We start from the raw sequence: 20,273 nt of genomic DNA, 5'->3' as shown, positions 1-20,273 counted from the left end.
AAGAAAGCAGTGAAAGGATTAGCTCAGACATTCCCCTGGCCAGAAGTACACAGAGACAGGTCCTAATATAAAATGACAAAGTCAAGAAGTACACTGAAAAAATAAACAGATTTTTAAAAACCACCATTAAAAAGTTTTTATGGTGACAAGGACACTCAAGATATAAACCCAGAAGAAGACAATGACTTTTTTGTTTGTTTTTTCTGTGTCTTCATTCTCTATCTTCTATTTCATCTATACCTGATACTTTAGCATCTACAGATTTCAAACAGAGCTTAACTAAATAGCATTTTTTAAATTAAAGTTTAGATGTTAAAAAATTAATTCATGTAAATCAGGCTAAAATGAATCCATAATGTCTTAAAATATAGAATGTTAATTTCTCTATGTTCAACCTCAGAGGCAATATTAGAGAATGCATAAAATATCTACATTGGAGTCAGAAAGACCTGAGTTCAAGTCCTCTTACTGACAACTGTAGTTCTGTGACCACAGGCAAGCCCCTTATCATGCCCCAGACAGTTTCTAAGACTATAACTTATAGTTTCTTATCTTTTTCAGTACAGGATGTTAATATATCAGGGATTTTCTAAATCAGTGAAGTCATAAGTCTGAACCCCCTGCAAAATGCAACTAAAACAGAATTGTGTTTTGATTATTTTTCCTCCATACCTAAAAAGCAAACATGTTAAGCAATCTCAACTATATTTAATCTTAATTGTACCTTAGTTTACTTGTGCTTGACAATCCACTTATGTGATTTCCAACATAAAGGAGAGGCAAAGGAAACAGCTGCAATTTTTAAAAAAAATGAAAGTGTGGTAGTTATTATAGATCTAACTTTTTTAACATAAGTATGATTCTATGACACACATCACCAGTGGAAAAGATACTCTAAGTTGCTTTTCCAGGAATAATGATGGATTTATATCAATCCATCTTTCCCAAAGTTTGCTGTGCAATCAAGGATATGCATTTGCAAAATTGTTAGTTGGGCTAAAGTTGCAACCAGTGGGGAAGGAGGGAATCATTACAAATTGAATCCATGTCCTTGGTCACCTCAGCACCAAGCAAATGAGTCATCCAAACCTGAGTATTCATCTTTTCAAAGTATGCCCTGAAGTATAGCCTCAAAATACTCTTTTATGTTTTTGATTTTCCACATTTTTGAGATGGGGACAAAAGGATCCAGACACATTAAATGATGTAGCCAAAGTCAAATAGGGAACTAGCAGCACAGTTCTGAGACACAGGATTTCAGTCTCCTGAATCCACTGAGTTATTCAAAAAGATATTGCTGGGAAGCAACTAAAAATGAGATACATAATAAATCATGGGCAGTTTTTGAAGAAAAATACCTTAGTCTTTCATAATGTCATGAAAAAAACAATATTAGAAATGTTTTAAGAAGAGGCAACATAATGGTATAGTGGATAGAACATCAGATTCCAGACATGGATTCAAATCCTGCTTCTAACACCTATTAGCTGTTAGCAAAGCAATTCTTGTACCTAAAGGTATGTGAGTATGGGCAAGCCTCTTGAGCTTTCTGTGTCCTACTCTCTCTTTATCTGTAGAATGAGGATAATCATACCTCTAGGCCCTAACTCAGAGCATTGTTATAAGACTCAAATGAAATAATACATATAAAGCTCTTTGAAAATTTGGAAGTCCTGTGTCAGTGTCCTAAATGTCTTAAAGCAGCTTTAATAGATTAAAATTGTCCCCAAGACATTTGGAACACCCTGTATAATAGTCATCTTCTACTACTGTTACTGCAATTGCTGCTGCTGCTGCTGCTGCTCCTCCTCCTACTACTACTACTACTACGACTACAACTACTACTATGACTACTACTACAACTACTACTACTACACTGAGCTATAGGCAACAGAGTCAACACAACACAATTCATAAAACACTACCCTGCAATTTAGGGAAGGTGTTTTGTTCTAGAACAATAACCATAACCACTAGGACATGTCACTAAACTTAATTCTAAAAAATGAATGACTACAACAGAGAGTAATGATTTTGCATAAAAGATTTACCTTTAAGATTTGAGTCTTAAAGAAATTAGAACTAAGAATTCTACATAGTCAGCAGTCTAGTTATCATTGTACAAATCAATTAACCACAACCATCTGGATTCCAACTGCAAAAGAGTTCCAATCTCACCCCTAGGCATAATAACTAGAATAAGAAGTAGAGTATTGAGACTTAATATAAACAAGCTGAAAGAGATTTGGCTATGTTATAATGAACTCTGTCTTTTAAAAAAATTAAAAGAAAACAAAAAGAAAATCTACATTCTATGTGGCAGAAAAAAACAGAGAAGCGTATTTTTCATGTAAGAATGTACAGATTTGGTTGATAAAATGTAGATTAGAAATTTGAATCTGTCACATTAATAGGGACATGGTAATACAAAGTAGGCAATGCATATCAACAGAAATCAAAATCAGTCCACAATGGCAAATAAAAAAAATCTACTATTTCCTTTTAAATCCTTTGAATGGATTATTCATTTACATACTGAGTTCCAGATTCTCCATTCCACTTGCCTCAGTGATAGGGGTTTAAACTAAAACTGGTCTGGACCCCTAGAATCTACTTTCACCATCATATAACTTAAGGGGGGTCTGCTTTTGCTTGTATCTGACCTCAAAGATCTGGAGAATTTCCATGTGTGTAGGGTGGTCCCACTGGAAAAGACTAAGAACTGGTACTGAGAAACTGAGTAGCCTTTTCTCTATTTAGGAATATGGATAGGGGCAAGACCAATGGTTTCACTGATAAAGGAAATGCTAAGAGAAGGTAACTCTCTCTACCAATGCAGGCCTGCCACAACATTAGAACTTGAAGTCTTAGGGAGTTGCCTAGAATTCTGAGAGGGTGAGTCATTTGCCAGGGTCACAGTTAGTATGTGTCAGAGGCCGGATTTGAAGCCAGGTCTTTCCAGCTCTAAAGCCAGCTTTCTATCCACTATGCACTCCCTACCCCTTCCCCCCGTCCCACCTCCAGCCTCTCATTTGCTTTATATTCTCTAACATTTTCATATGCTTCCCATAATAATTATAAGTACTTTCATTACATACCTTCACAGGGATGCTTTTGTTAAAATCAGGAAACTGAATAATTTTATTTAGCTTAGAGACATATAATATCACTATGGTGGTTGCCATCTAAAAAGAGAGAAATAGCAGTAAAATGCATGGAAGAACTCTTAAGCATTAAAAAATCATTAAAAGTAAAGCAGATGGGGGGCAGCTAGGTGGGGCAGTGGATGGAGCACCGGCCCTGGAGTCAGGAGTACCTGAGTTCAAATCCGGCCTCAGACACTTAACACTTACTAGCTGTGTGACCCTGGGCAAGTCACTTAACCCCAATTGCCTCACTGAAAAAAAAAAAAAGTAAAGCAGATGTCATAGTAAACAAATATTTTGACAAATTCAGTTTTCTGAGACCCAGAAAAATAATTAATTAATTTTTGAGGGATTTCTTGTTCTTCTGGTCATTCCAGGAACCATTAGTTCTATAAGCAATTTGATATGACAAAAATATTTTTTAAAATGTATCCTTTATTTCAAGCACCTTGTTTTATACCGAATAGAAGGCAAGGCTTTTGTCCTTAAGAAGGATATACTAGCTATATATCCTTTATATATATATATATATATATATATATATATATATATTATATATATAGCTGTATATATCCTTTATTGTGCAGGGAGGTAATGCTAAAAAGGCTTACTCATAAAAAAATTTTAATTAAAACCAAATAAATAAATGAATACATAAAATAAAAAATGCTTACTCATCAATAAACAGAAAATTCAAACACTTTTTTTTAAGTGAGGCAACTGGGGTTAAGTGACTTGCCCAGGGTCACACAGCTAGTAAGTATTAAGTGTCTGAGGCCAGATTTGAACTCAGGTACTCCTGACTTCCTGACTCCAGGGCTGGTGCTCTATCCACTGCGCCACCTAGCTGCCCCCAAACACTTTTTAAAAATACAAAATATTTTCCTCCAAATATTATAGATATTTCTCCTACCATGCCCTAGTGCTAGCCCAAAGAGATTTGTTTCCAGGTCCAATCTGCACAAAGTTTAAAATTGCTATGACATATTGCTATGATAGAGGTCACCATCAATAATAACAGATGCTTATGTGGCACTTTAACATTTATCATCAAGTAATCTTGACACCCCCACCCCGGGTCCCCTCCCTTTTTTTTCAGAGTTGAGAGAGTATGAATGTAGAATACTGCATATAACGTCAGATTTATTTGATGCATTGGGTAGGTTTGATAAACTTCTGTGCCTTCCCTTTTTATTCTATGTAATATGGGGTCTTTCCTGGGGAGAGGAAGCAAGAAGACATATAGAGGGAAGTATGTGATGTAAAAACAGAAAAAATTAATAAATATATTTTTAAAAATCAATAAATGATTTTCTAATAATTAACTGCCTTGTGAGATAGGTCTTAGAACTGAAAGAGACCTTAGATATAACTATAATAAAGGATATTTTATATCATTCTAAGGTTTGTAATATGCTTTGCTTTATGGAAAAACTATTTCATTTTGATGTTCACAAGAACCTTGTGAGACAAGTGCTACAGATAATATCCATATTGTATAGATAAGAAAACAGTGAAAGAGATGAAGAGTCTTGCTTAGGGTCATAGCTAGTAAGCATCTGAAGTGGGATATTAAAGCGGGTCTGCCTGGCTCCAAACCCACCAACCTCTATATTTGTTGTGTCTCAAGATAGGCTATGAGATTCCCCATGAAAGGAAAAGGGGTGTGTGTGTGTGTGTGTGTGTGTGTGTGTGTGTGTGTGTGTGTGTGTAGAGGGAGAGAGAGAGAGATAGAGATATCTTTAACTGAATGAAAGAAAATAATTTATTAAGTACTATTATGTACCATGTGCTGTATCAATGGTATGGCTAGAAAATAGGAAGTGAAAACTCACCTTAAGGCAGCATTTTGTTCTATGGAATCAAATGGTTTAAAAAAAAAATAACGTACAAAGAAAAGCACAGTAGGATCATGTATTTATTGTAGAATGTTACTTGTGAAAGTTGGCCTGCTCCTATCAATACCTTCCAAGAGGATGCCCTTGAGATTTTATACACACACACACACACACACACACACACAATGGACTGAAGTATGAAGATTCAAAGTAGAGAGGCTAATGAGGTAACAATTTTAATAATCTCTCAAAGAGGTAAGGCAGACTTGAATCAGGGCAGTGATTATCTGAGTGGCACATATATTTGAGATGTTGTAGAATTTTAAAGTAAAGGATCTAGCAGCTAATTAGATATGTAGGGTGATTCTGATTGAGGACTTGAGGACAACCGTGAGGTTGCAAACCTGAGTTAAGTACAAGGATAGTAGTGGTAATAGGGGAAATTCAGAAGAATGGTGGGTTTCAGTGATATGTTTTCTACACTTAGCTTTTTGGTCCTTGAAACACAAACTCAGATTATTGTCAGGACTAAAAATAGATTTATAAGTTATATTTTAGAGGTAAATATTATAATTAATATAGGACTGGACTTGGAGTATGGAAGACGTGAGTCCAAATACTGCTTATGATACTAGTTGTGTGACCATGGGCAAGTCACAACTTCTCTGAGCCTCAGTTTCCTCATCTGTAAAATGAGAACAATGAGATAATCTGTCTCATTTGATATGAAGCCCAAAAGAGAGAACGTATGTTTAGCATGTGGTAATTTTTTTTTTTTAGTGAGGCAATTGGAGTTAAGTGACTTGCCCAGGGTCACACAGCTAATAAGTGTTAAGTGTCCGAGGCCAGATTTGAACTCAGGTACTCCTGGCTCCAGGGCCAGTGCTCTATCTACTGTGCCACCTAGCTGCCCCCATGTGGTAAATTTTAAAACATTATCTAAAGTTTTATCATTTTGCTTTGAAAGTGAATTTAGGGGGCAGCTGGTTGGCGCAGCGGATAGATCACCGGCCCTGGAGTCAGGAGGACCTGAGTTCAAATCTGGCCTCAGACACTTAACACTTACTAGCTGTGTGACCCTGGGCAAGTCACTTAACCCCAATTGCCTCACCAAATAGATAGATAGATAGATAGATAGATAGATAGATAGATAGATAGATAGATAGATAGATAGATAGATAGATAAGAAAGTGAATTGAAAGAAATTAAGAAAAACAGATGCTTTATTCATTTTTATCATCACTTTCATTGTTGTCTCCATTACTAAGACCCCAATTCTAGGATATAATCAAGTTTTGTCTAAGCCAGGTTTTCAGGGAAAAGTACAACCCAGTTTTCAGTACAATAAAATAAATTACAAGTGTTTTATCTGGGTAGAACCAATTTATGAACGTTTTTGAGTCAGCTAGTACAGAAAATGAGTCTTCTCACCCAGATTCAGTTAATATGCTATCCTGAGCTTTAAATTCAGGGAAAAGGAAAAACAGGGAAACTTACTGGGATAATAAAGGTTTTATCTGGGATTCAGCATAAGAAAGTTATTGAATATCTTTGTTTTTTACAACAAATTCTATTTTAAAGATTTTTTAATTAGATAATTGCATTTTAATTGTTCATATTAAATTCCTCATAGAGAGGCAGTCCAGTATAGCATAATGGAGAGAGAGATGGCCTCCAAGTCAGGAAGACCTAGTTTCAAGTTCTCCTGATATGTACTAGCCATGTCTCAGGCAATTTTCTAAGATCACTTATAAAGAAGACACTACTGTGCATTGACAGAAGTTCCCCACCAGAAGAAGCTAGCTCTCTCTATTTTTTTTTTTTTGGTGAAGGCAATTGGGGTTAAGGACTTGCCCAGGGTCACACAGTATCCAGTGTCTGAGGCCAGATTTGAACTCAGGTCCTCCTGACTCCAGGGCTGGTGCTCTACCCACTGTGCCACCTAGCTGCTCCAATCTCTCTATACTATTAAAATCACAGGGTCTACCCCCCCAAAAAAAAGTTCCTAGTAATATGGAAATGTTAGAATTTGAGAATATTAAATAATCTTGGTATTGAAGGCAATGTAGAAATTAGAATTCCAATTCATTCAGTAGAATTTTTTCAAGAGAATGGTTCCTCTGCATAACATTTATTCTGATTTTAATTGCAGAATTTTAGGGCTAGAAGGCACTTAAAAACCATCTATTCCAAATACATCACTTCAAAAACCACTAGAAAATCAGATTATTGGTTTTCCATTATTCTATAAATGAAAGTATTTAAAATTCTGTTGGCAATGCTACCAATAGATAAGAAGTTGGTTTGTTTCACTTACCTGCCCAATTCCAAGAACTAAGGGTGATGGGAAACTACAAAGAACACAAAACAATAAATACATTTAGCATATAATAAAAAGTTGGTGAAATGACAAAATATGCATAATGAAAATAACGTGAATGTAGCCTGAAACTTTTCAGTCAATGCAAATGCAAACACTAAATTTAGGGGTACCAGTTAATTTTTCAAACATAGAAGACTAATGCATTCAATTTATTAATGGTATTTATACAACTCTCAAATATTTGGCCAGATAATTTGATTATATATAAAATCATGTTTCCTTTTCTCAAAACTGTTCTTGCTCAAAAAAAAATTCAGATTTATAAGGGATCTCAAAGGCCAGTTAATTCAGTCCTTACAGGAACAAAAATCACTGGAAACCACTTTTGAAAAGTATGCTATGAAGGGGAATCCTTAGGGATGGGTTAGTGTAGATAACTGAAGACATCCCACCCAAATACAAAATTGCTATGATAATCAAAAGATTAAAATAATAATATTGTAATAATAATAATAGCTAGCATTTATATATGGAGGTAGGTGCTATTATTAGTCCTATTTTACAGAAGAGGAAACTGAAGGAGGTAGTAATCAAATGACTTACCCAGGCTCAAACAGCTAATGTCTGAGGCCAGATTTTAACTGAGGTCTTCCTGATTCCAGGTTCAGTGCTCTACCCACCACTCTACCTAGCTGCCTCATTAAATATACTACTACAAATGTGATTTGACCAGTTCAGACTATTCCTAATCCTAGATAGAATGCCTCTGTTAATTCAGGCTATAACCTCATTAGCACATTATTTACTCATATTGAGTTTTTGATTTCCCAAAACTCCTAGATCTTTTTTTTTTAAAATGTACTGCTGTCTAGTCATACTCCTTCCATCTTGTACTCGGATGAAGCTGATTGTTGTTTTTTTTAACACAAGGATAAAACATCTCTTTTATCCTTATTAATTTTTATTTTGTTCAATCTGGCCCAACACTCTTGCCTGTCAAAATCTTTTGAGGTCCTGATTCCATCATCCAATGTATTATTTACCACTCCCAACTTTGTATGATCTACAAATGTAATATATTCATGCCTTTAACCAAGAAACTAATACCCAAAGGCAACTGTAATCTCACTAATTTAAGTATTCCCTCCAAGGATCACAATGCCAGGCACATAATAAGAGCTAAATAATTGCTTTAACATTCATTCATTCAGTGATGTGGCCTTCAGGGTAGCCATACCTGCCCAATTTGTACAGCTCTTATCCATGTCCTCCCATAATTTTTTTTTTGGGGGGGGGGGACAATGAGGGTTAAGTGACTTGCCCAGGATCACACAGCTAGTAAGTATCAAGTGTCTCAGGTCAAATTTGAACTCAGGTCCTCCTGAATCCAGAGCTGGTGCTTTATCCATTGCTCCACCTAGCTGCCCCCCTCCCATAAATTTCTGACAGTGGGCCCACCTCACACATATAAGCTCTCCTTATACTCTCTCTTACATTTTACAAGCTGTCAGTTCACTGTCACTAATTCTTATTATCTTTGGAGGGTGGGGTTCCTGGTCATGCCTTTCCTTCACATCTTCTACATCATTCCTTCTTTGCAAATTCTTACTTGTGATGTGCTGTTAATTCTTTGGAAACTGTAGCATTCCATAATTAGACACACAACATGATCAAAACAACACTGGAATTTAAAAGATGAACCTTTGTTTCAAAGAAAAAGTTGGTATCATTCATTTCCCCCAAACAGTCTTTTCTATAGTCTTCCTCTTGTTCAATTAGGAGCTCAACTTATTGTCCATTTGCAATTTCTGTCCATGATATATGTGCTGATGGATATACTCTATAGGTTAGGTTGTCCACCTAATTGCATATCATAATTCTTTATCTCCTTTATCTCCTTGTTTTTAATCCTATGTGTATAGTTAGACCAAACTCTCTTTGGTGGTTATGGATCTCACTTAAGAAGATTCAAAATGCTCCAGGGTTTAATGTTATCAGGATAATATCATCTGCAAATACAAGCATCTGGAGGCTCTCACCATCTGTAAAATATTTTTCTTCTACTTGAACTCAATAAGTGTGGCAAATATCTTTTCATGAGCATACATCTCTCTGGATTATGCCTTATTTGATATTAATAATCAGAGGATTCAAATAAAATTGTCTTTCATTAGATCTTTCCAGGTATTTTATATGACATACATACATATATATATATATATATATTATGGGAGATCACTTGGTGGAGAACCTTAAAAAAGGCATTTTGCTCCACTTTTTAGTCAACAAACAATAAGCACAGTGGACATCTTATATTCTCTAAAGCTTTCATGAATGTGTAATGGTCACTTTGTAAAAGTCTACTTGTTGCCTTTCTATAATTTCACCTACAATGTCCTTAATTCATGTGTAGCTTATTCTCAGGTCTTTTGAGTTGGTTTGTTATTTTTGTTATTGTTGTTGTTGTTTACATAGAAGGGAAAATAAGCAAATGGGTCAATACTTACTGATATTCCCTCAGTTCCATTTTTTATAACAGAGCCTGAGATTTCTCTCCACATCTTTGGTATCCTTCTTTCTTTCATTATTTACAAATCAATCCCTTGGTGTTCTCAAAACTGTGCTGCCTCAAATTAGGACCACCTATGTATATTTGGTTTAAATTAGTTTCTTTTACTATCAATTTCTTATTCAGTGTTATTTCCACACCTGCAGGCAAACTATCTGTGGCTGTGATGTTCAAGTTCAAATGTAGCAACTCTACTTAATTTGACAGTGAAAAGCATTTGTTATAAAAATCTTTGTAGAGGCTTGACATTTTCATCTGATTATTCATCTCCTGTCAAGCTTTCTTTCAACTTGCTTTCCCCTTCACTGCTTCTCTTTCTTTCATGAGGCAATATTGTTCATAATCCTCCACCATTCTATGCAAAATTTTACAAACAAGTTTCATTTTTAAACTAGTGTTCCTTTTGGTGGTCTCTCCAGTTAGTAAAAACAATAAGCATTTTCTGATATCTTTTTTTTTTTGACAGGGCAATGGGGGTTAAGTGACTTGCCCAGGGTCACACAGCCAGTAAGTGTCAAGTGTCTGAGGCCGGATTTGAACTCAGGTACTCCTGAATCCAGGGCCAGTGCTTTATCCACTGCGCCACCTAGCCGCCCCCTCTGATATCTTTTGACCTCTACTTTGTCAATTGATTTATATCTGTTAAATTTCTCCATGAAATTTTTATGTAAAATGGTTCAAAGTCTAGAAGTCTTGTTGTTAATCACATTTTCTTGTGGATAGCATGAATTTTAAACCAAGAATTTGCAGCCACCCCATCTATTCTTTTTTGTTGCCTTTGCTTGCCTCTCCTGTTCATTTATGTTGCAAGAGGTTCTTGTGAGTGAATTAGATTTCAGAGCCCAGTCTCCACACAACTCTTAAGGAATTCTACTAGACCCTTCCCCCCAAAAAAATGGATTTCAGGGACATGGGAATCCTATAATAAATTAAGCAGGAATTACAAGAAATTACTAACCCTAAATTAGACAGTTGTCTAGGATAACCAACTAAGATCTAGCCCTTGACAGAGATAGTTAAAAGGGGAAAAACCCTTAATCTTAGCATAGGAATACTTTACCTGACTCAGGTATGGTACTTAGCTGGGCATGGTAGCCCCAGGTATGATCTTAAAGAGTGTCAACCAGTCTTTATTAGATAGAGAGAGGCTTTCTAGTAAATAGTGCTTTAGTAAACAGAAGTTGAGATGACCACCAGGTGGCCCTGAAGAGATGAGGCTTAGAGGTAATAACAGCAAGAAGCTCCACAACCATGCATCCAGCCGAGATGCCCAGAAGTGTCTACATGACCTACAGCAACCAGGGGGACTATACATCTAGCAGAAAATGGTGTGATGAAATCACCAAAGAACAAGCCCTGCAGTCTCAGAGCTGGTGTTGCTCTGGTCACATATGTTCCCTTCATATGCCTCCCCACCTCCGACAATGCATACTCCCTGTTCATAGCCAGTGTTTCTCATGTTCATTCATTCACTGTTCATTGAACAAGGACCTTATGTTTAGCATAGCAGCACTAATTTTTAATGTCATATAACACAGGACCAACCAGGACCCTGGGGTACTCTACCAAACAATTCCTTTCAAGACGATATAGAAGAAGGAGCAGCTAGGTGTTGCAGTGGATAAAGCACTGACCCTGGATTCAGGAGGACCTGAGTTCAAGTCCAGCCTCAGACACTTGACACTTACTAGCTGTGTGACCCTGGGCAGGTCACTTAACCCTCATTGCCCTGAAAAGAAAAAAGGATAGAGGAAGGATATTTCACAGAATCATTGAATTTAAGAGTTGGAAGGCACCTTAATAGCATCTATTCCCAGCTTCTTAAACTGAGGGTCTCAACCCCATATGAAGTCACATAACTCAATGTGGGGGTTGTGAAAAATTTGGCAACATTAAAAGGTTATGTTGGGGCAGCTAGGTGGCACAGTGGATAGAGCACTGGCCCTGGAGTCAGGAGGACCTGAGTTCAAATCCGGCCTCAGACACTTAACACTTACTAGCTGTGTGACCCTGGGCAAGTCACTTAACCCCAATTGCCTCACTAAAAAAAAAAAAAAAGGTTATGTTTACCTATTTTATATACCTATCTATATACCCAGGGTCACATAAACTCAGGAAAAAGGGGTTGGGAGTGGAAAAAATTTTAGAAGCCCTGATCCAGTCCAATGAAAAGGAATACCCTCTAGAGCACAAATGATCATCCAGCCTCTGCCTGAAGATCTAGAAGGAGGGGGAACCCACTACCACTTGAGGCAGCTCATTCCAGTTTTAGAAAGCTCTAATTATTAGAAAGATTAATTTTCTCCTTCCCCCTCCCAAGAAAGAACAAAAAATATCATGCACAATGGTGACAGTAATGAAGATAACATTGAAAGATATCAGAGTTCAGATTAAATACAATATCTAATGGTCCCATCTGTCTGGTATGAAAATTCATTTCCTTCCTTTCTGGTAAGAAATGACAAACTAAAAGAATATTTGGAGAATGCATGGGAAAATTTACATTTACTGATGCAAAGTGAAGTAAGCAGAATCAGGAAAACACTATATAAAAATGTAAATGGAGAGAGAACAGAAAAAAAACTAAAACTAAACTGAGCTGAGTATTGAAGTAATCCAGGGAAGCTAAGGGAGGAGATAAAAGGTCAACATATACCAAGCATAGGGGACAGCCAGTACAAAGACCTTTGGGACATAGTGTGTTTTGTGAGAGGAACAGCAAATAAGCTAAGTGATTGCATTGTGTGTAAAGGGGAGGGAGATAAGAGCAGAAAGGTAGGAAGGGGCTAGGTTGTAAAAGTCTTTCACAGACAATTTTACATTTGATCCTGGCAGTAACAGGACATCACTGAGGATTATTGAATAGTGGAGTGAGGTGTTCAGTCTTAGAGTTTGGGATATTTGGTAGTTAAGTGGAGTGTGGATAGGAGTGGATAGTGATTTGGGACTAGCAGAACACTCAGAAGGCTATTTCAATTGTCTGGGTAAGAGGAGATAAGTGACTTTATTAGGATGGTGGCTGTGTGAATGGAGTGAAGAACACATGTTAAAGGTGTTGTAAAGGTAGAAATGACAAGGTATAAATAGATCAAAATAGTTATGTAGGGTGAGTTTGAGTGACAAGTTGAGGATTGGCACTGAGGTGGTAAGCCTAGGTGACTAGGAAGATGGTGCTGTCCTCAACAGTAACAGAAAAGTTGGGAAAAGAAGAAGGTAGGGGGCAACCAGGTGGTACAGTGGATAGAGCACCGGCCCTGGATTCTGGAGGACCTGAGTTCAAATCTGGCCTCAGACACTTAACACTTACTAGCTGTGTGACCCTGGGCAAGTCACTTAACCCCAATTGCCTCACCAAAAAAAAAAAAAAAAGAAGAAGAGGGTATGTTGAATACCTAGGGCAGGTGCTTAATAAAGTCTTATTGAATGATTGGAGAGCTCCAGAATGTGTAGAGAAGTTTGAACATATTGAGGAAGTAACTTGAAGTGATGCTACGGTAAGATAACTTAAGGTAAGAGAGGACATCTGGCCTAGTTAAGAGAAGACTATGGGGAGATAGGATAGCTGTCTTCAAGTTTGGAAAGTACTTTCCTGCAGAAGAAAAAATTTAGGCATGTTTTTTTTTTTCTTGGCCCATGAGGGTAGAAGTAGGAACAGTGGAATATATTCCAGAGGCTTTTGTTTGTTTGTTTTGTTTTGGGTTTTTCACTTTGTATAGGGAAAAAACTTCCTACCAATTAGTCATCCAAAAATGGAATGGGCTTCCTTGAGTAGAAGTTTCCCCATTGAGATATTCAAGTAGATTATGAACAATCTCAATTAAATATATCTTAGCAGGGTTCTTGGTCTACTGTGGTCTGGATAAGATGGCCAGAGGTTCTTTCCAATTTTAAAATTTTATGATCTTGAGCTAACTCAAGTCTAGGTAAGAGATTATATTAACTGGCATAATTCATGGGGCACTTAGTTCTACGTTTCTTGTCCTTGTCTCACCCAGAGCTCCTTAGTAACACGGGACCTCTGAGATTGTTGCCATCTTTACCTAGAACTGTTCATAATTACAAATTAGTACATTGAAGTTTGGGCTCCATCTGTAGAGGTCGCTGTATTCTGTGTTCAACTATGTGTGTGTGTGTGTGTGTGTGTGTGTGTGTGTGTGTGTGTGTGTGTGTGTGTTTCCCGCCTTCCCAGAATGAAGGATTGGGTTATTAATAGTATCAAATATTCCAGAAAGATCTAGGAGGATGAGGGCTGAGAGAAATCCACTGGGTTTAGCAACAAAGGAATCACTAGTAAGCTTGATGGGAATGATTCTCAATAGCAGGTGGAATTCAGAGAAACCTATAATATAATCAGAATCACATCTTTTCAACTCCTTTTTGTCTATTTGAAAGGAAATGAACTAAACCTAATAAACCAGAAAAGCCACCCATAAACCTTCTACCCTAATCTATACCAATATGTCCGAAAAAGAGAACAAGGAGAGGATTGGGTTCCCATGATTCCTAACTGCTAAATAGTTTAGAAAGGTCATTCTGTCTTATAATAAATAGGCTTGTTGAGCACAATAGGAAACTGAAATCTCTCAAGCAGCTAAGATGAGGATCATATTTCTGTAAATAAGCTTTCCTTTATAATTTATTATAACCCAATTGCCCCATGAAATGAAAATGTGGTTCCAAAGAAACCTAACCCTCTCTGACAAGACAAGGTATAATTAAGGTGGCTTACCCATGTTACACAACTACGTGATACAACAATGTATCATATATTTTGATATATTACACAGAAATTATAATTTTATTTTCATTAGTTTATTTTCTTAAGTCACAGTACTAGTTTCTACAATTTCTTTTTTTTTTCTTTAGTGAGGCAATTGGGGTTAAGTGACTTGCCCAGGGTCACACAGCTAGTAAGTGTTAAGTGTCTGAGGCTGGATTTGAACTCAGGCACTCCTGACTCCAGGGCCGGTGCTCTATCCACTGTGCCACCTAGCTGCCCCTAGTTTCTACAATTTCAAGGAAAGTCCTATTCCTTTGTCTCATAGAATTCCTTCATACTTAGATATCTAAGGTTTAGATATCTAAACCTATGATTCTACGAACCACATGATTACCTTTTGCCTTCAGAACATAATTACTATTTGTTAACTTTGTAATACCTGCTGCAAGAAGTATAATATGTATGATAAGACATTGCCAATGTATTTGGGCAAAAGAGTAGAGACTACAGAAGAAGAGGTTCACAAAGGAACAAGTCTTCCTTTCTCAGCTTCGCATCCCTAAGCTTCCTTCAAAGCACAAACCAGGTGCTACCTTGTGCATGAGGTTTTTCTTGATCCCCTCCTACTTGATGCTCTAACTCTTTCTGAACCTAGAAATTTCATTCCATTTGGGGAAAACACAAAGGAAGCATACACAGAATAATACAAAGTGAGTCTCTCGAAGGCAGATCCTTTTTGGTTTTTAATTTGCATCTGTATGGTCTTCCAGAGTGATTGAACAAAATTACCAATACTCCTAAATGGACTTGTTATTATAGTTACTGGCACTTTTTTGTGTGTGAATTTGCTTTATGCTCCAGGCTTAAATGTGAACTAGCTTAAGTTTTTCCTGAAGGCATATCTTAAGTCTTTTATGCATGTCAGCATAGCACTATGTGACACATGCTACCTTTGGACCAAGGATCATAGAATCTAAAATCTAGAACTGTAAGGGACCATAAAAACTATATGTTTACTACAACCCCCTCACTTTACAAATAAGGAAACTGGTGGCTAGGTGGCTCAGTGGATAAAGCACTGGCCCTGGATTCAGGAGTACCTGAGTTCAAATCTGGCCTCAGACACTTGACACTTACTAGCTGTGTGACCCTGGGCAAGTCACTTAACCCTCACTGCCCTGCAAAAAAACAAAACAAAAAAAGGCAAATAAGGAAACTAAGGCCTAGAAGGCCTGAGATTTGCCTAAAGTCACAAACATAGGATCTGAGACTCTACTTATACCCAGAGGATTCCAGATTCAAAGCTCATACTATTTCCACTATGCAACACTTTAGTTTGTCCTATTGCCCCATGGGGGTGTTCCATTAAGATAGGAAGTTTTTCACCTTTTTTTTGTGCCACAGATCCCTTTGGCAGTTTGATGAAGCCTATTGGACCCCTTTTCTCAGAATAATCTTTTAAATGTATGACATCAAATGGCTAGGAAACCAATTATACTGAAATAAAAGATGTATTTTTTCCTACCCAAGTTCCCAGACACCTCTGGTTGACAATTCCAGTACAAATATTTCCAAGGCCGAAGTTTTCAAACTTTGCCCAGGGTGTTTGTGATAGAAGAACACAAGGCTACATAAAAATGCTGGCATCCTAAACCAAAAGGAAGACTGGTTTCCTTAATTTTGTCCCCCATAGAATCCAGTTTGTGGCAGAATTTCAAACTGCCCCTGACTCTTGGAGGCACTGTTGGCAATTACAGTTCATTGATTCTACTTGGCCTCTTCACTGACTAGAGAAAGGAAGAAAACCATTTGGTTTAATATGCTGATGCTAAGGTAACAATATCAGAACTAATCAGAAACCACAAAGGGGTAGGAAAATTGAAGAAAAAAACTGTTTGAAACTTTTTGACAATAGGATCAAGAATTGGCAAATTTGTTTAGGTCACACTGTTTAAAAAAAACAAACCAAAACCTTGTCATGAGCCAATATGATTATCTTTCTCAAGATTTCTACAAATATGTTGGTAACTTGAGAAAAGTAAATTGATACTGTTTTCCCCAGATTTAAGGAAAATCACGTTCTACTTTTTGAGTTCACATTTATGTGGAGGTAAGTACTTCAGCTATTATTTCCATTTTATAATCTCAGGGAGACTGGTACTGAGAAAACAGTCTCAGGTTAGGGGCAGCTAGGTGTCGAAGCAGATAAAGCACTGACCCTGGATTCAGGAGGACCTGAGTTCAAATTCGGCCTCACACACTTGATACTTACTAGCTGTGTGATCCTGGGCAAGTTACTTAACCCTCATTGCCCTGAAAAAAAAGTCTCAGGTTTAATGACTTGCTCATGGGCATATAGTTAGTGTGAAAGGAAGGGCTTGCACCCATATTTTTCTGACTGCAACTCTCCAACTCTATATACTACACTAATAGAATATGAATTATTATTCCACAAAAGTTACCCTAGAGGGTGAGGATTCAAAGTACAAAAGCATGTGTGATTGCAATCCTGTGAAATGCCCAATTAGCACATTTTAAATGTAAATGAAACTGGATGGATTTTCACCATACAATTTTTAAAGACACACCTACTACATAAAGGGACAACTACAAGTGATATTGATTGCATTCACTAAACATCCAGTAATTTTGCATAGTAGGAGAATTTTTCTTTTTTCTTTTAGTTGAAAACGGGCAGAGATTCTAGCCTGAGTAATTCTGTAAAGTGCCTAGTATAGTGCCAGGCATACAAAGGCACTGAACAAATACTTTAGAATGTCAGGGATTTGCCCTCACCTATTTTCAACAATAGGGAAGGGATCCAACATCCCTTTAAGCCAAAGAATGTGAGAAAAGGTTTCTATCAGTTTATTTTGTTCCCTAGTATAACACTTTCTTTGCCCCCACATCCGTTCTAAAATCTAAGAGAACTTTTTAAAGCCTACTAACAAAGTCGGTATCCAATCACTGGGAAATGGCTGGACAAATTGTGGTACATAAATGCAATTGAATATTATCGTGAGAGAAGGAAACAAGCATTTATTGTCTGGCAATGTACTAAGCAGGCCAAAACCGTGGCTGAGTCACTTAACTTCTCAACTTCCCCAAGCTATAATTCAAGGCTATAAATTGCAAAAGAAGCGCTGCTCTGTATGGGTAAGACGGAATTTTCTCACCTGTAAGAGGTTCCTCACAGGTAAATTATTCTACAATCGTTTATTTAGTGCCTACTGCATTCTAGGCAATGATTGTGACACCACCCTTCATTTCCCCAACGATATAAAGAATTTGTTGGAGCATAGGAAGACTTGTATAAACTGATACTGAATGAAAGTTAAGCTGAACCAGAACAACATACCCAATTGATTACAATAGTGCAAACGGAAACACTGAAAGGCAACCTTTAAGCTTATAGTTTTAGAACTGGGAAGGATCTCAAAGGTCATCCATTTTGTCTAACCACCTACCTCATTTTATGAATGAGGAAACTGAATCATAGAGAGGTTAAGTAACTTGCCCACGGTCAGACAAGTTGGTAGAGCTAAAATTTGAATTTGGGTCCTCTGACTCCAAAAGCGCACTCTCTCCAATTAATCACATTAAACCTGTTCCTGAAAAGGTCAATCTCGGTCGGAGAGAACTGCTGATGAAATACCCCTCCCTTCCTGGGATGGGGGGGCGGGGTACGCTACGGTTGGGAGATGTGGGATGTAGTGTACAGTCAGACTATCTATTTAGTAGCTGAGACTTTTCCCCCACTGGGAGTGGGATTAAGGGGGAGAGGAGGCTATGAGGAAATGACTGGTGTAAAAAACGCAATCAAACAAAAGGTAGTAATAAAATTTTTAAAAGGGGCTGTGGGGGCATCTAGCTAAGAGCCTGCCCAAAACTTCCACTGGGGGACCAGGGGAGGGGGCAGATAGACAATATCAACGCTAGTTGTGGGAAGGACACAGGTCTCCTTGGCCAGGGGCAAGTCAATTTCTTGTAAGGGAGAGACAGTGGAGATTCATAAAAGACTGCCTGCACCACTGCCCCCACCTGGCACACCTGCCAGCTTCCCTTGTGGTTACCATGACAACATCAGAGGAAGGGCGTGGGGAGTAAGAAGGTCGGAAGTTTAGTCTAAGGTTCTGGAGAGTCCCAAACAGATAGGGGAAGGATGGGGAAGCGTAGTAAGTAAGCCAGCGGGAAAGCAGCCTCCCCATCCCGATCCCTCGGGTCGCTCTGCAGCCCGGTGCCTGTGGACACGGGCTCACGCACGCACGCACGCTCCCCACCGCCTCCAGCCTCGCCTTACCTGTAAGTGGTCAGCACTGCCTTATTTACCAGAACGATGAAAAAAGAACAGGTCCCGTAGAAGAGGGCGGACAGTAGCTTGACCAGCTGCGAGTGAACGGTGGAGGTAGGCTCCCCTTCCTCCGCCTTGGAGGCGGGAGGCATCTTCCTTCATGGGCCCCGACGCTTGCCTGGCGGACTGAGAGGGGAGAGCGTAGAGCAGCCCTGCCAAAGCCTGCTCTGGGGTCTCGGCCACATGCCCGAGGCGGCAGCGGTTGGGCGAGGGAAACAGAGTCAGCCAGGAATCCCAGAGCGAGCGAGCGGGCGCAAGCCGAGCTCCAGTTCCGTCTCCGCCTTCTCTCTGTGAAGCGGGTGTTACGAGCAAAACAGGAAGAGAGAGAAAGAGTGGACTGGAGTTCCCCTCCCCTCCCTCTCTGCCCGCAGCAGCAGCACCAGATTCCTGCCTGCTCAATTGCCCCGCAGTAAGAAGGGTGGTCTTGCCTTACGCTCCCAGCTACCAGGTTGAATTGCCGTCCCCTCAAACTACCCTCTTTCTACCATCTTCCAATCCAGGATCTCCAGCCTCCCTCCAGAGTGGAGTGAGGTGGGGTGTCTTGGGGTGGGGCAGGTGCTATAAGGGAGCAACCTCCGAGGCCAGAGCCCCTCCTCCCTCTTCCCCTGGCGGGGCGGGGCTGAGTAGGGGTAGCGATGGAGTCAGTTTTTAGAAGCAAAAACCTAGAAACAAAGTGCGTGACCAGTCATTGGGGAGTGGCTGAACAAATTGTGGCACATGAATGTAATGAAATATTATGGTGGGTTGCAAGCCTGGGCACGTCACTTCATCTCAGTGCACCCATTCAAAGGATGAAACCTGTCCTTTTCCATATGTAAACTGTAAAGGGGGAGAAGGGGTAAGGTTCAGCTCTCACATCACAGTGAGCCCGAATTCATTATAGGAGGTTGCCCCCCAAGGAGGGAGGTTAGACGTCCTGGCGGCTTCTCTCTGGTTCTTTAGCACCTCCTACCCCCTGCCTGGCCGAGCGAAACTGAAGAAAATCTTTAAAACAAACTTTAGCTATGGCTCATGTCTAGGTTCTCCCAAAAAAGAGATTAACAGGGTTCCTTCTGGAAAAAGTACTCAGTTTTCAAAATAAGTATCAAGTAAAGGTGGTTTATTTCCTTCACCACAAAAGAAACCCCTAAAATACAAAAGATTCAAAATCACAGAACAAATAAATACTAAAGGAAAAAACAATAATCTATCACACCTATTATACTCTCCCAGAAAGGTAAAGGCAATTTTGTGGGACTCCTGAACAAATATACCATTTCACCCCAGATCTGTACTGTCTGAACAACCCACAAGGTCCAGATCTCCTGGTCAGTCAGGGTATAGCTT

At 38.7% G+C, this 20,273-nt stretch overlaps 1 protein-coding gene across 2 annotated transcripts in view; it reads right to left on the bottom strand.

Moving 5' to 3' along the window:
* Positions 1-19,484, bottom strand: part of SLC35D2 (solute carrier family 35 member D2) — a 56,343-nt gene extending 36,859 nt beyond the window's left edge. Inside the window, exons 1-4 of one of the 2 annotated variants that reach the window (XM_043975310.1) lie at positions 18,897-19,484; positions 7,302-7,335; positions 3,099-3,185; positions 725-792 (exon numbers count right to left, since the gene is read on the bottom strand). In XM_043975310.1, the coding sequence (XP_043831245.1) occupies positions 725-792; positions 3,099-3,185; positions 7,302-7,335; positions 18,897-19,039 (332 nt within the window). In that variant the 5' untranslated portion in view covers positions 19,040-19,484. The remainder of the gene's footprint in view (positions 1-724; positions 793-3,098; positions 3,186-7,301; positions 7,336-18,896) is intronic. The other variant, XM_043975311.1, reaches the window with a different exon arrangement.
* Between the last annotated feature and the right edge of the window lie 789 nt (positions 19,485-20,273).

Source organism: Dromiciops gliroides, chromosome 1 (assembly GCF_019393635.1).
Source record: "Dromiciops gliroides isolate mDroGli1 chromosome 1, mDroGli1.pri, whole genome shotgun sequence".
NCBI classification, from domain to species: Eukaryota; Metazoa; Chordata; class Mammalia; order Microbiotheria; family Microbiotheriidae; genus Dromiciops; species Dromiciops gliroides.
This window is presented reverse-complemented; position numbering and strand designations above follow the sequence as displayed.